This window comes from Capricornis sumatraensis, chromosome 10 (genome assembly GCF_032405125.1).
Source record: "Capricornis sumatraensis isolate serow.1 chromosome 10, serow.2, whole genome shotgun sequence".
NCBI classification, from domain to species: domain Eukaryota; kingdom Metazoa; phylum Chordata; class Mammalia; order Artiodactyla; family Bovidae; genus Capricornis; species Capricornis sumatraensis.
Genome location: NC_091078.1, coordinates 94160290 through 94173897, shown reverse-complemented (window position 1 = coordinate 94173897; position 13608 = coordinate 94160290). Strand labels below are relative to the sequence as shown.

At 60.8% G+C, this 13608-nt stretch overlaps 1 protein-coding gene across 2 annotated transcripts; it reads left to right on the top strand.

Annotated features, from left to right (window-relative positions):
- Nucleotides 1-3325: 3325 nt before the first annotated feature.
- On the top strand, nt 3326-6655 carry GLYCTK (glycerate kinase). Of its 2 annotated transcripts, XM_068982692.1 has the most exons (4): nt 3326-3702; nt 3934-4085; nt 5062-5237; nt 5494-6655. In XM_068982692.1, exons 1-4 carry the CDS (start codon nt 3326-3328, stop codon nt 6358-6360), a joined length of 1572 nt encoding a protein of 523 aa, XP_068838793.1. In that variant the 3' UTR covers nt 6361-6655. The 2 variants fall into 2 exon arrangements, with proteins under 2 accessions (XP_068838793.1, XP_068838794.1); XM_068982693.1 differs by lacking the exon at nt 5062-5237 and having other exon boundaries at nt 5494-5757.
- Nucleotides 6656-13608: the final 6953 nt, after the last annotated feature.

The window sequence follows — 13608 nt, the reverse complement described above, 5'->3', positions numbered from 1 at the left end:
GTGATCTCAAGAAAACATCGGTAAAAACAATGTATTCTTCTGTGTCCTTGAGTCTGGTCAGGACTTGTCTTTTGAGTGTACTGAGATACCACTATCAAGCCGGGTCCAGGGTGAGAGCTGGGACAGGGCGGGAGGCCTAGGGTCATTCGTGTTCACATGCACTTTGTGTGTTCCAGAATCACTCTCTTGCTGATTCTGGAACTCTCTTGCTGAATCAGAGCTGTGATTTGGTAGCCCGAGGAAGAAGGCGGGGAATACGAATGCCTTGTGGAAGTACACTGGTGGCGGGGATGATTTCATCTGGCTCCAGGAGGAGTCAGCTGTGGGTAAGCAGTGATTCTCAGTCCATTTGCTTTGTCCAATGCCCAGCACCTAACAGGAAGTTGGAAAGTCTGTGCGACTGATTGAATCGTACAGAATAAAGGAGTGGGCGGATTATAGCAATCGGCGAGGTGGCGATTATTATCCCACTGTAGAGATGAAGACACTGAGGCCTGAAGGTGACAGCATCCAAGCCTCTTGGAGGGCAGGGCGGAGCCAAGACTAGCTCCGGCTCTGGTTCCCGCTCGCCCCGCCCCTCGACAACGGCTCCTCAACCCGCCCCCACACTTCCGGATCCTGCTCCGCCCCCATAGAGCACTTCCGGTCCTGGGGCTGGACCTCGGGTCGCTGAATGGTTAGGCGGTAAGTTGGTGCCGTGAGGGCCTGCAGAGTCACAGGGCCATTGGCTCAGGGGCAGCGGGCCCAGGCAGCAGCGGGCTCTTATTTTCTCGGACATTACGCGACACCCATTTCCCTGAGGAAAGCCTGGGGCCTTGGCCTGCGGGTGACGTCACTTCCGGCGCCGGGCAGGCAGGCGAAGGCGGGGAAAGGGCTAGAGCCCCGCTTGGTGGCGGGGAGGTGTCAAGGCGGGTCGGCTTTGTATTTACGACTTTCTGGAGCTCAGGGTGGTTTAGGAGAGGCGGTGTTCCAAGTGGAGTTGTTGGATTTGGCAAATAAAAATGCAGGGCGTCTAGTTAAACTTGAATTTTAACTAGATAAACAAATACTTTTTTAGTATCAGTTCAGTCGCTCAGTCGTGTCCGACTCTTTGCGACTCCATGAATCGCAGCACGCCAGGCCTCCTTGTCCAGCACCAACTTCTGGAGTTCACTCAGACTCACGTCCATCGAGTCAGTGGTATAGATATGTCCCAAATATTGTACGAAACATATTTAGTTTTTAACAATTCCTAATTTATCTGAAATTGAAATTTCTGTATTTTTTCTGGCCGTCTTAGTCTTGGGCGCCCCGTGCCTTGGGTTCTGATATCTAATTGGCATCCTCTAGGCATGGCAACCCACTCCAGCGTTCTTGCCTGGAGAATCCCAGGGACGGGGCAGCCTGGTGGGCTGCCGTCTCTGGGGTTGCACAGAGTCGGTCACGACTGAAGCGACTTAGCAGCAGCAGCAGCAGGCCTGTATTTTGGAGAAGGCAATGGCACCCAACTCCAGTACTCTTGCCTGGAAAACCCCATGGACGGAGGAGCCTGGTAGGTTGCAGTCAATGGGGTTGCGAAGAGTTGGACACGACTGAGCAACTTCACTTTGACTTTTCACTTTCATGTATTGGAGAAGAAAATGGCAACCCACTCCAGTATTCTTGCCTAGAGAATCCCAGGGATGGGGGAGCCTGGTGGCCTGCCGTCTATGGGGTCACACGGAGTCGGACACGACTGAAGAGATTTAGCAGCAGCAGCAGGCCTGTATCTATCGGGGAAACAGGTACAGATTTCGTCCAGACCGTCAAAATCAGCTATTGCTACGTGCCAAGCCACTTTTATGGGTAGCGCTCATTGGCCAGCCTCAGCAATTGCTGGGCCTGTTTTCAATCCCCATGGCAGCTCCCTCTGTGTTTCCCTGTTCACAGCTGGAGTCGGGAACGGTTTGTCTTCTCTTAATGGGAAAGTTGAGTTCCATGCAGGCTAAGTGATCCGAGGCTGGATGCTGCCAGGTGGTTGTGTTTGTTTGTTTTTTTTTTGGTGTAGGATAAAGTGACGTTTGCAGTCGAGGTTTTCAGTGTTAACAATGGACAGCTTCAGAGAGCCCAGGGATGTCTCATCTCACCTCTTATTTTGCACAGGAGACCCAGTGAGAGAAATGGAGCTGTCCCTGTGGTAGAGCTGGAGACTGACTCTCCTGCTCCATCCACACTTGCTGCTGCAGTCAGCATGTATGGTGGGCATTTATTAATTTATAACTATAAAATAAATTTATAATTTATTAAAGTAACGCCTTGTTAGAGATGAGCTCTTTAGCACTTTATTGTCCCTAAACTACTCCACAACCTCTTGACCCTCACCTCAAGTCTTCTTTGGCTTTTACCGTGCCCAGTGGGGAACATGACTATTTGGCCTCAGCGGTAGAAGCCTGCCCTTTGCCTGCCCCAGCCACGTGGCTCTCACCCCTATGGGTGGTGTGATCCAAGATTTGTTATGTTAGAGCAAAAGGCATGTTCTTGGCAAGGGTGGGTCTGGCCATATAGGTGGAAGGGCATCCTTTCTGTCCTGCAGATTGGGCCCCATCGTACCTGGAGTCATGTGGTGTCTAAGGACTTTTTTAAGGTTCTACTGTGAGTCAGAGTTGAACCTGAAGCTGTTGCTGGGCTGGCCCTGAGTGTGGGATTCTTCAGGCTTTGTGGCCCAAGGATGTGCCTGGACCTGCTTGTCAGTGTCCCGACAAATCTACAGCCTCCCTGCACAGACTTAGTCTTTCCAGGCTCCCCAGCCCAGGCCTGTGAGATAATGAAACAGAGCAGCCTGGAGGTCACTGGGCTCTAGTTGGTGGCATAGCCAGCAGCTTTGTTGCAACTCAAGTAAAGAGGTAAAGAGGCAAGGAAGGAGTGCCAGAAAGGGGTGTTGCCCTGGGCAAGGCTCAGAAGCGCAGGAGGTGGAAGAGAGGCAGGATGGAAGCCCACGGATAGTAATTTCTTCTTCTGTGAATGATTAACTCTCAGCCAAAGGAGGTGGTCTAGGAGGAGGGCTCTGCCAAGAGGACCTCTGGACTCTGGGCAGGGTGTCCAGAGAGCTTGCGCGTGGCCTGCAGAAGAGGAGGACATGGTTGGTTAGACTGCAGGCCTGGGCTCAGAAGACTGGAGTGAGATCAGACAGCTGTGGACCTTAGAGATTCTCTTAGGTCTGGCAGATGGCCCATTCCCGCAGCAGCAGCAGCAGCTGTGGGGTCCGCTGGCCCTGAAGCCTCCTGTCTCTGGTTTTGCAGCAGCCTAACCAGTGCTTTCTTCCTCCTAGGCAGCCATGGATGCCAAGTGGTGCTGAGGGCAGTGGGGCATGGCTGCAGCCCTGCAGGTCCTGCGTCACTTGGCCAGAGACCCCTCGGGCCCACTCCTCTTGGGGGGCCCATTGGCCCGCCTGGCCAGTAGCATGGCTCTGGCAGAGCAGGCACGGCAGCTGTTTGAGAGCACTGTGGGTGCAGTGCTGCCGGGCCCCATGCTGCAGCGGGCCCTGTCCTTGGACCCTGACAGCGGAGAGCTGAAGGTGCGGGACCGGAGCTTTCAGCTGAGGCAGAACCTCCACCTGGTGGGCTTTGGCAAGGCTGTGCTGGGCATGGCAGCTGCAGCTGAGGAGCTCCTGGGCCAGCATCTTGTGCAGGGCGTGATCAGTGTTCCCAAGGGGATCCGTGCGGCCATGGAGCATGCCGGCAAGCAGTAAGGAACCTGGGGGGGCTGTTCTCGTCTGGAGGGGAACCTGGGCCCAAGTTCAGCTTGGATCGGGGCCTCCTTTCTTCACTAGCTTCCAGTTTCTTCTGGGAGAGGCCTGGTTCCAGGGTGGGTGTCAGTGGGCGCCCTTGTTCATATCCCCTTCACCTGCACATCTGAGAAACCAGGCTGGACACGGAGCCCACCACATCTCTGGCTCTGCCTTCTCTCTCCCCTGAGGGAGATGCTGCTGAAGCCACACAGCCGCATCCAGGTATTCGAGGGTGCGGAGGACAACCTGCCGGACCGGGACGCTCTGCGGGCTGCGCTGGCCATCAGGCAGCTGGCTGAAGGCCTCACAGCTGACGACCTGCTGCTCGTACTCATCTCAGGTGAGGGTGCCGCGGTGGCTCAGGAGTGTATGTGTGTGTACTCAGGTGAGGGTGCCGCGGTGGCTCAGGAGTGTGTGTGTGTGTGTGTGTACTCAGGTGAGGGTGCCGCGGTGGCTCAGGAGTGTGTGTGTGTGTGTGTGTACTCAGGTGAGGGTGCCGCGGTGGCTCAGGAGTGTGTGTGTGTGTGTGTGTGTGTACTCAGGTGAGGGTGCCGCAGTGGCTCAGGAGTGTGTGTGTGTGTGCGTGGCAGCGGGGAGGTTTCCCAGTATCAGGTGTGCAAGGAACCGCTGGTGAGAGCCCTCAAGGTGTGTGTGTGTGTGTGCAGCAGTGGGGAGGTTTCCCAGTATCAGGTGTGCAAAGAACCGTTGGTCAGAGCCCTCAAGGTGTGTGTCTGTGTGTCTGTGTGTGTGTGCGCGGGTGTGCGGCAGCGGGGAGGTTTCCCAGTATCAGGTGTGCAAGGAACCATTGGTCAGAGCCCTCAAGGTCACAGATTAGAGGCAGTGAAGACCTGGATGGCTGACTTCTTGGCGGCCTCCCCTGAGCTGTGGGGCCCTCCGCTCGACTGACCTTGTCAGATAACTGAGAGGGCACACAGGGAGCCGCTCACTGAGGTCTTGCAAGGAAAACGTCTCTGTTGCGGCTGCCTTCGGCACCATTGTCACCGGGGGCTAGAACCCCGGTTTCCAGCTTCCTGAGTCCCCTCCCTCGTTTTCCGCTGTCTCCTCCAGGTCTGTTTCCTCTTCCAAGGTCTTAAGGAATAGTTCTTGCAGTGTCTGCTGGGACCGGGGCTACCCCAAGGCAGAGTTCAACCTCAGGTGCCTTGGTTGTGGTGACTGTGTGGGCTTTCACTGTATGTCCACACGGGGGCACCCTAACCCCTCTTTCTAGCCGCCGCATCCCTGTGAGCACTGCCTGCCGGCTCCCCAGGTTGGGAAGTCCCTGTGCCCTCTGCCCAAAGCCTTCGCTGTCTCTGCAGGGGGGGGCTCAGCCCTGCTGCCCGCCCCCATCCCACCTGTCACACTGGAGGAGAAGCAGACGCTAACCAAGCTGCTGGCAGCCCGGGGGGCCACAATCCAGGAGCTGAACACCATCCGGAAGGCCCTGTCCCAGCTCAAGGGCGGGGGGCTGGCTCAGGCTGCCTACCCTGCCCAGGTGCGTGGGGCCCTTCTTTGCCAGGCGGTCCGGGGCTGGTGGAACTAGGCCCACATGTGCCAGGGAGATGAAGGGCAGAGGCCTGGTGTGGGAGTCCAGAGGGCGAGGTGTTCCGCATGCCCACTTGAAAGGGGTTAGAAGTGGGCGAGGAAGTGCGCTGGGTGCTGTGAAGACGTGGCTAGGTGAAGGCAGCTTGTCCTCTCGGGCCCTGAGGCAAGGATCAGGCCTGAGCCTTGCCTCTGCGACCCCTCCCCAGGTGGTGAGCCTCATTCTGTCAGACGTGGTGGGGGACCCCGTGGAGGTGATTGCCAGCGGCCCCACTGTGGCCAGCATCCACAGCGTGCAAGACTGCCTGCACATCCTCAATCGCTATGGCCTTCGCGCTGCCCTGCCACGTTCTGTGAAGACTGTGCTGGCCCGGGCCGACTCTGACCCCCATGGGCCACACACCTGTGGTCACGTTCTCAACGTGATCCTTGGCTCCAATGCACTGGCACTGGCCGAGGCTCAGCAGCAGGCTGAGGCGCTGGGATACAGGGCTGTGGTGCTGAGCACAGCCATACAGGGCGAAGTGAAAAGTGTGGCCCAGTTCTACGGGCTGCTGGCCCGAGTCGCTGGAGCCCGCCTCGCCCTGCCTGGCACTGGGGCGTCTGTGGAGGAGGATGAACGACTCTGTGAACTAGCAGCTGACCTCCAGCTCCCAGATCTGCAGCTGAAGGAGGCTCTGGAGGCTGTGGTGGGCGCTCGGGGCCCAGTCTGCTTGCTGGCTGGTGGCGAGCCCACGGTGCAGTTGCAGGGCTCAGGCAAGGGTGGCCGCAACCAGGAGCTGGCCCTGCGTGTTGGAGTGGAGCTGCGACAGTGGCCACTGGGGACTGTTGACGTGCTGTTTTTGAGCGGCGGCACTGATGGGCAGGATGGGCCCACAGAGGCAGCTGGGGCCTGGGTCAGGCCTGAGCTCACCAGCCAAGCTGCCGCTGAGGGTCTGGACGTGGCCACCTTCCTAGCCCATAATGACTCACATACCTTCTTCTGCCGCTTCCAGGGTGGGGCACACCTGCTGCACACGGGGCTGACCGGCACCAATGTCATGGATGCCCACTTCCTGTTCCTGCATCCGCAGTGATGATGTAGGTCATGTTTTGGGGAACCCAGAAGAGGCCTGCAGGGCAGCGTCCTGGAACAGACCAGGTTTGGTCCCCAGGGCCCGACCAAGCTTCAGGGCCCCTTCTCCCTTGGCCGTGGCTACTTGGTTGGCCCTCACACCTCCCAACCAGGGCCTCTTCTCTGTGTCCAGTTTCACACTGGCCAGGCAGATGGGGGCTCTCTTCCACCCCTACTCTCAGCCATGGCAGCAGGTACCCCAGAGGACCAGGACAGGCCCCTGGGCCAGTTCGCTGTTCCCAGTCTTCCCCCCAGGCAGCCCCTCTGCTCAGCTCCCAAGCCTGTTCCATCTGTGGGGTGAAGCACAAAGGACTGAAAATAAAAAGGACCACGCTCTGGGTTCTCAGTGCGTCTTCTCTCAGAACACAGACCAGCAGGGGCTGCCGGGAGCGGAGTGGTGACTGCCAGTAGCCCCTGCACCGGGGCCCTGCAGGAGTTGGCTGTCCGTCTCTGGAGGGCACTCTATTCCCCTGAACAGGAGCCTGGGAGGGTTGAGCCCGGCACGCTTGATGTGGGTGAGCAGAAACCCGAGGGAGGGCAGGCCTAAGGACGTTAGTCCTGCTGTCACTCTCCACGGTGGCTTCCCTGCTGAGGTGTCTCCTCGCTGGGCACTTGCTTGCTGCCTGCCCCACCAAGGACACCCCTCCCTTCTGTCTTTGGACAGTCCTTAGCCAGACTGTACCTTCTTTGGTTGAGCTGCCTTGCTTTTCCAGGGGCAAGCCCCAGCCACACAGGACACTGGGTCTTGTTTCCTTGTGCCAGGCCTTTTTTCCCAGCCGAACCAGCCCCCGCCCCCAACCAGATCCTTCAGACATTCCTCTGGGGATGCAGTCCGGGTCCTGGTGCCAGCCTGCAGTGTGTGGGGGGTCTCCAGTGCTGGGATCCAGCAGCCCCTCCCCCTGTTCCAGCTGGCTGGGGAGGGGAGCACCTGGGGAGGGGCTCCCTAGGCCAGGCTAGCAGCCTGCGCTGGGAGATGGGGGCCGCTGTCCTGGTCTCCTGGGACCTCTTTGTTCAGTGTCCGAGCCCTCCGCTGGCTGCCCCCGCCGTGCGCCACGGCTCCAATCCCTATATGAGTGAGCAGTAGAATCACATAGGAATAAAAAGCCATAGAGAACAGCGAGGCCTGGGGCTGCTCCTGCTGGCCCCCACCCCACCCCAGCAGTGCCCTCCTCTCTGAGGCTGTGAGGGACTTGGGGCCAGGGCTGGCATCCCCTGCCTCTCGGAAGAGCCTCCTTCTGTACTTGGACTCCAGACTGCAGCGTGCAGGTGGTTCCTGGTGGGCTGGGGACGGGCAGGGAGGTGAGCAGGTAAACTGGGTTCTGGGGGCCAGGGAGATTTACGGGCCAGGGAAATTGGCACCCCTTTGTGATGCTGGGGCTCCACTTCCTTCTGTCCTGGCGGGAGGGTTCTTCTGGCTGGGGCGGTGGCGGGGGGGTCATAGTCTTGGGGGTACTGTCCTCACATGGCTGAGCCTGTGCCCCAGTGCACCTCTGGCACCCTCTAGACATGCCCTGGCCCCACTTCAGTCCTCCCTGTGAGGCACGAGTGTTAGCACTGGGCACCAAGTTCCCCACAAGAGCAGGACGAAGGCTGGGGCTATAGCCGAGGATCTGTCCGCCATGTCCCCCAGCGTGTGCGTGCGTGTGTGTGTGTGTGGTAGCATGCAAGTGTGCAGGTGTTGGGGCCGGCATCCCAGGAGGAGGAGTGCATCTGTGTGTATGCACGGACATCCTCAGCACAGGTGGTCCTGCTTCCTGGACGCATGGGTGCTTACTCGCCTGCTGAGGGGGTTGAGTGTGGGTGGGGTCTGGCCAGAAGTTCCCCCCGTGTCACCTCCTTGGCCTCTGTCCTGAGCCTGTGTTCATGGGGGCTGGGAGGCCAGGGGCTGGATTGGGCCTAAGCCGTTAGATTTGCCCATTTGGTAACCCCTAGATGAGAAAGGATATATTTGACTGCAATCTACATGAAAATGTGAAATACCTACACGGTGAGTGTTCTGTAGGACTTATTATCTGCTCCATAACCCTCAGCTATGGGCCGTAGGAACCGCTCCCGCCCCGGCTCTTGGCTTCCGTCCCTCCCGCTCGGGCTCCTGCTGTCCCCGTGCTGCCCTCATCTCCGGCCCCAGAAGGTTTCCCTGGCTGCTGCCCTCACAGGCCCTTCCATTGTCTGCACCTAGCATGGGCTGAGAGCGGCTGGGCAGTGGGCCTGGCCAGCCTTTAGGTGTCTGCTAACCCAAATCCCTCTGTTTTATAAAAGCCGGTGAAACAGAGAGGGAAGGTGGCTTGTCTGGGGAAGCACAGCAGGTCTGCCACAGAGCCAGAATGGGAACCTGCTTGGGACCTTCCTGACTATCCTCGGCCCACCCTCTGGGGCTCAGAGACCCTGGGGCCTGGCGCAGGCTCAGCCAGCGCCCAGGGGCCACTGCTGCTTCCCTGGTTTGCCGCCAGGGGCTTGGGGATGATGACATGATCATGCTTGGTCTGTCTGTGTGCGTGCTAAGTCTCTTTAGTCGTGTACAACTCTTTATGACCCTATGGACTATAGCCGGCCAGGCTCCTCTGTCCATGGGCTACTCTAAGCAAGATAACGAGTGGGCTGCCATTTCCTACTCCAGGGGATCTTCCTGACCCAGAGATCGAACCCACGTCTCTTATGTGTCCTGCGTCGGCAGGCGAATTCTTTACCATTTGGTCCGTCTAGGGGTCCTTTACCACCTTGATCCGTCTAGGGGTCCTTAGAACAGACTTGTCATCCCCTCTTGGCTTAGATTTCACAGCTCCTTTGTGTGATTCGGCAGAAAGCCACATGCGGTTGAGTGGTGGGCTTCTACACAAAGGTGTGTGTCTGCATCTGTGTGCACAGCTGTGTGTGTGTGGCCAGGGACGTGTAGGCATGCGTGCGTCCACTTCAACCCACAGTCACTGAGTGGACCAATGAACCGCGCTTGGAGAGGGTCGGGGGCACACACAGTGTGATGTGGTTAGAATGTTGGGGAGATGGTGATGCAGGATCGAGGAGGCCATAAAGGCTGGCCGCGGCCAGTGGCGAAGGGCCCCTTGTGCCTGGCTGGGGGCGCACTTCACTGACAGTGGTGGCAGGCCCAAGAGGGTTTTGGCAATGAGTGATGCCAGGAGGCTGTGTCAGGACAGTGATGCCAAGGCCTTCCTTACCACGGGGTGGGTGATGTGTGGGGGAGGTGCGGCGGGTGGGAGACAGGCGCCTCATCAGGCCTGGGAACCCCCTCCCCCTTTCCCTCCCTGGTTCAGCCTCATTCCGGCAGCCTTCAGCCAGCCCAGGCAACCCTTTGGATGCCAGCTTTGGAACCAAGGCTGGAGGCCCTGGCTCAGACACCCCTGGGAGTAACCTAGCCCTGTGTCACTGGGAATGCCATCAGGGTGTGAGGATTTGGGGGGTGGCAAGGCTGGGAAGCAGATGGACTTTGGTGAGCGTAGGCACCGCACCCTCCAGTAGGCTTTCTCCAGGGCGGCAGTTGAAAGACCGAGAAGGAGCACTGGGGTGGGAATCAGGTCCTAGGTCCTTATCCTGGCCATGCCAGCTTTCTTTTCCCAGACCTCAGTTTTCCCTTCTGTTTAATGGGGACAGCATTCTTATCCTCAGCTCTCTGGGCATGTGGTGGCAGCAGATGCATGTGGGCAGCAAAGCTCTGTGGAAAGGGGTCAGGGATGGAAGGAGAGAAGAGAGTGGTCTTAGCCTCTTCCCGGGAGAAGCTCCGGGAGTCCTCAGGGACGGGCCCTCCTCCATGCAGGCTCAGGGTGGAGCCCGGAGGCCTCGGCAGTCACTGAGGCTGAGTGAGTGACTCCCACCCTCTGGCACTGGACTGGCACCGGCAGGTGTGGTACTTTGGCTTTTAATGGCTGCTGGGGTGCACAGCGTCCTGGGAGATGACAGCCAGTTTTGGGGGCTCAGCTGGAGCTGGAGTTAGCTGGCCCAGCTTGGGAGTGAGCCCGTGAGGGCTCAGAAGAAATGGGTGGGGCAGCCTGGTCCAGTGACCTGATGAGGCCCAGGCTGGGCGGGTGAGAACTGGCCTGGCCCCAGGCCATGAGTCCCTCTCTGGGCGAGAGGAATCCAGGGTGCTAAGGGGAGCACAGGGGCTGTGTGGGGACCAGGGGGAGTCAGGGAGGTAGCGCTGACACGGCCCGAGTGGTGGGGAAGCCAGTGGCCAAGGCAGGCGGCTGCTCGAGAGAGAGACAGAGAGAGAGAGCCGAGGGCCCATAGAGCTGGGGTGAGCTGTGCCCAGGCCTGGAGGGCTGGCCTTTCTCCCCGAGACAGGGGTGTCTTGACAGCCAGCCCCTCACTGGGGAACCGTGGGGCCAGTCTTAAGGCTTTTCTGTCTCATTTCCTGGGCTCTGGCTGCCCTGTTCTGGAGAGGCTGGTGGGGTGGGGTGGGGTGGGGTGGGCTCAGGGCCCCCAGCCCTGATTCTGCCTCTTGCCTGTGGTGCTCTTCCATCTGGGAGGGGCTCTCACCAGCTCAGATGAGGGGGCTCTGTCCAGGGAAGAGGGCCAGGGAGAGTGGGCCCCCAGAAGCAAGTGCCCCATCTCCCCGGTCCTAGGCAACAAATGCCCCTCGCTGCTCTACCCACCACAGTCTTGTCCACTGCTGGCTCCTGGGGGTTCAGGAGCTGTAGGATCTGACCCTGCCCTAACCAAATGGCCAAGGGCCACCCCCCTACCCTGCCCCTGTCACAGTCTTGGCCTTTCCTCCCTCTCCTCACCCCCCAGCCCCGACCCCGCCTGCAGAGCCTCCCTGCTCGCCTCGCTGGGGAAGTGTGAGAGGCACGCTGTCCGCTTCCAGCGCGGTCTCTCCATCCCGGTCTCTCCATCCCCGGCTCCAGGGAGAAGGGGGCGGGGCCCACGGCACTGGCTTCTGCCCCTTCCATCCGCTCCCACCCACCTGCCCAGCATCAGCGTCTCTGGATCCCTGTGTAGCTGGGGCACCTGAGCCTCACTCAAGAGCCAGGGCTCTGTTTCCACCGGTTGTCGCCCAGTTGTCCCCAGCCCCCCCCCCCATCAAGGCATTCCTCCCCGTCCTCAGTTCACGCCAGGAAGGTGACCACAGGGACATCCGGGCTTGGACCTGGATTCCTGCTGATCGTAACTCTGGGTAAAGCAGTGCTGGGGATCCTGTCCTGGGGGCGCTTGACCAGAGACCCCTGGGGCAGGGAGAAGTGCCCCTCCACCATGTGGCTCTGTGGGCCTGGCGGTCAGTAGCTTGGAGTGAAAGCAGCCCGCCTGTAGCACAGCAGAGCTCTCCTCTGCCCACACCCCCTACCTGACCAGCAACCCCCGCCCCCCAGCCCTGAGAACAGGCACTTGTTGGGGTCACAGCCCCATGGACAGCTCCAATGCTGCCACCCAGCAACCTCGCGCTGCAGCCCAGCCCGAGGCAGGGTCGAGCCCCTGTTCTGTAGGACCGGGCACACAGACCGTCAGGGATGGCAGTTCTGGGCAGCCCAGCCCTTGCCCTCCGCAGCCCAGTCCCCCGAGGGTCTCCCTCAGAAGCCAGGCACCAGGGCAGAGGCAGAGCCTGCCAGCTCCAGACTGGCTTTGCCCCCGATGGCCACCTGGCTGACCACCAGGGAATCTGAAGCTGGCACTCCTCCGACTGCTGCTCCCACTGGCCCCGGGCACAGAGCAGCGGCAGGCTGGATGGCCCGTCCCCACCCGCTCGCCCCCTGGAGCTCCAGCTCCTGCTGCCCGCGCCTGCCTGTGCCCGCCCGCCGGACGCCCCGGCTCACCTCAGCGGCGCTGTCTGCTCAGCAGAGGCACTGCGGTGTGGGAACTGTCCCGAGGAGCCGCCGGTTCTCAGCTGAAACAAAGAGGTGGGGGGGAGAGAGGGGGGCAAGCGGGAGAGGGAGAGGGTGAGTGAGCAGGCGAAGGAGTGGAGCCTGGAGGGGGAAGAGAAGGGAGAGGACGAGAGCGAAGAGGGAGGGGAGGCGGCGGCCTGACTTCCAGGGACTGAAGGGCCCGGGGAAGAGGAAATGGGGAGGGGGCGGAGGCGGCGAGGGGAGGGTGAGAGGGGGCGGGCCGCGGGGCAAGCGAGGGGGGCGTGGGCCGGAGAGGGAGCGGGGCTGCGGGGGCCAGGCGGGCTGGGGGCTGGGCGAGCGGGCACGGGCGCCCCACCCCGCGCCCTGCCGGGCTGTCCCGCCGGAGCGGGCCGAAGGCCACGAAGGGCAGTGGGAGGGAGAGGCGAGCTGACAGGCGAGGGGTGAGAGGCGCCGGGGCTGCGGGCTGGTCAGGGGGACAGGCCGGGGACAAAGGCGGGAGAAGAACAAAGGTGTCCGAGCGGAGGGACCGGCCCCTGCTGACCTCTGGGTGCCGCAGCCCGGAGCGTCCCGGACAGAGCGTCCTGAGTGGAGGGCAGGTCCGCTCGGGGGCGGCCCAGGCTCCGAAGCGGCAGCCTGAGGTCAAGGGGAGAGGGGTCGGCCGTGGTGGGCGCGGGCGGGAGTCCGCCCTGCGTTCTGCCGCTGACTGACCACACATCGAGGATATGCCGATGGCACTGTCTCTTTGGGGGGAGGGGACGCTGGGTGGTTGTCCAAAGCCTGGATGGAGACCTGCGTAGGGGAGGTCCCCTTTTAGGGGAGAGCCCTGGGGAGCCCCCCAGGGAGGTGGGGAGGATGGCAGGCACAATGGGGAAGGGGAGGAGTGAGAATGAAAGGAGTCGGGGAGCAGGGGAGGGGGGAGGGGGGGAGTGGGGAAGGAGGCTGCAGGGGGCGGGTCCAGCGCCGCAGCCCCTTCACAGGCCCATCTGAAGCAGAGGCCTCCTCCTGCACATCCCTCGGTTCCTCTCCTCCCGGGCTGCCTAATGCAGACCTAATGAAGGATGGAATAATGAACCACTTCCTGCTGCTCCCCTCCTGCTGCCAAGAGCTGCTGTGACAGGCAAGGACACCGGAGAAGTCAGCCAGGGCACAAGCCTGTGATAGTCTGTGAGGGGCAGCGGGCGTAGGGTGGGCTTGGCTGGAGCCGTCCTGTCCCGTCCCTCTCTGGTCCCAGGCCCAGCACCCTGGGCTGCTCCAGTCTCCTCCGTCCATGCTCAGAGCCACAGGAGGCCCTCCCAAACCTCTGACCAGGGCGAGTTCCCCTTCTACTGGAGGGTCCGCAGGCTTTGAAGAGCAGGAAAAGAGGAGGGAGCTGGGGGCTTGCCTGAAGCTGTGACGGGGAGAGGAGGTGAGAGTCAGCCTCC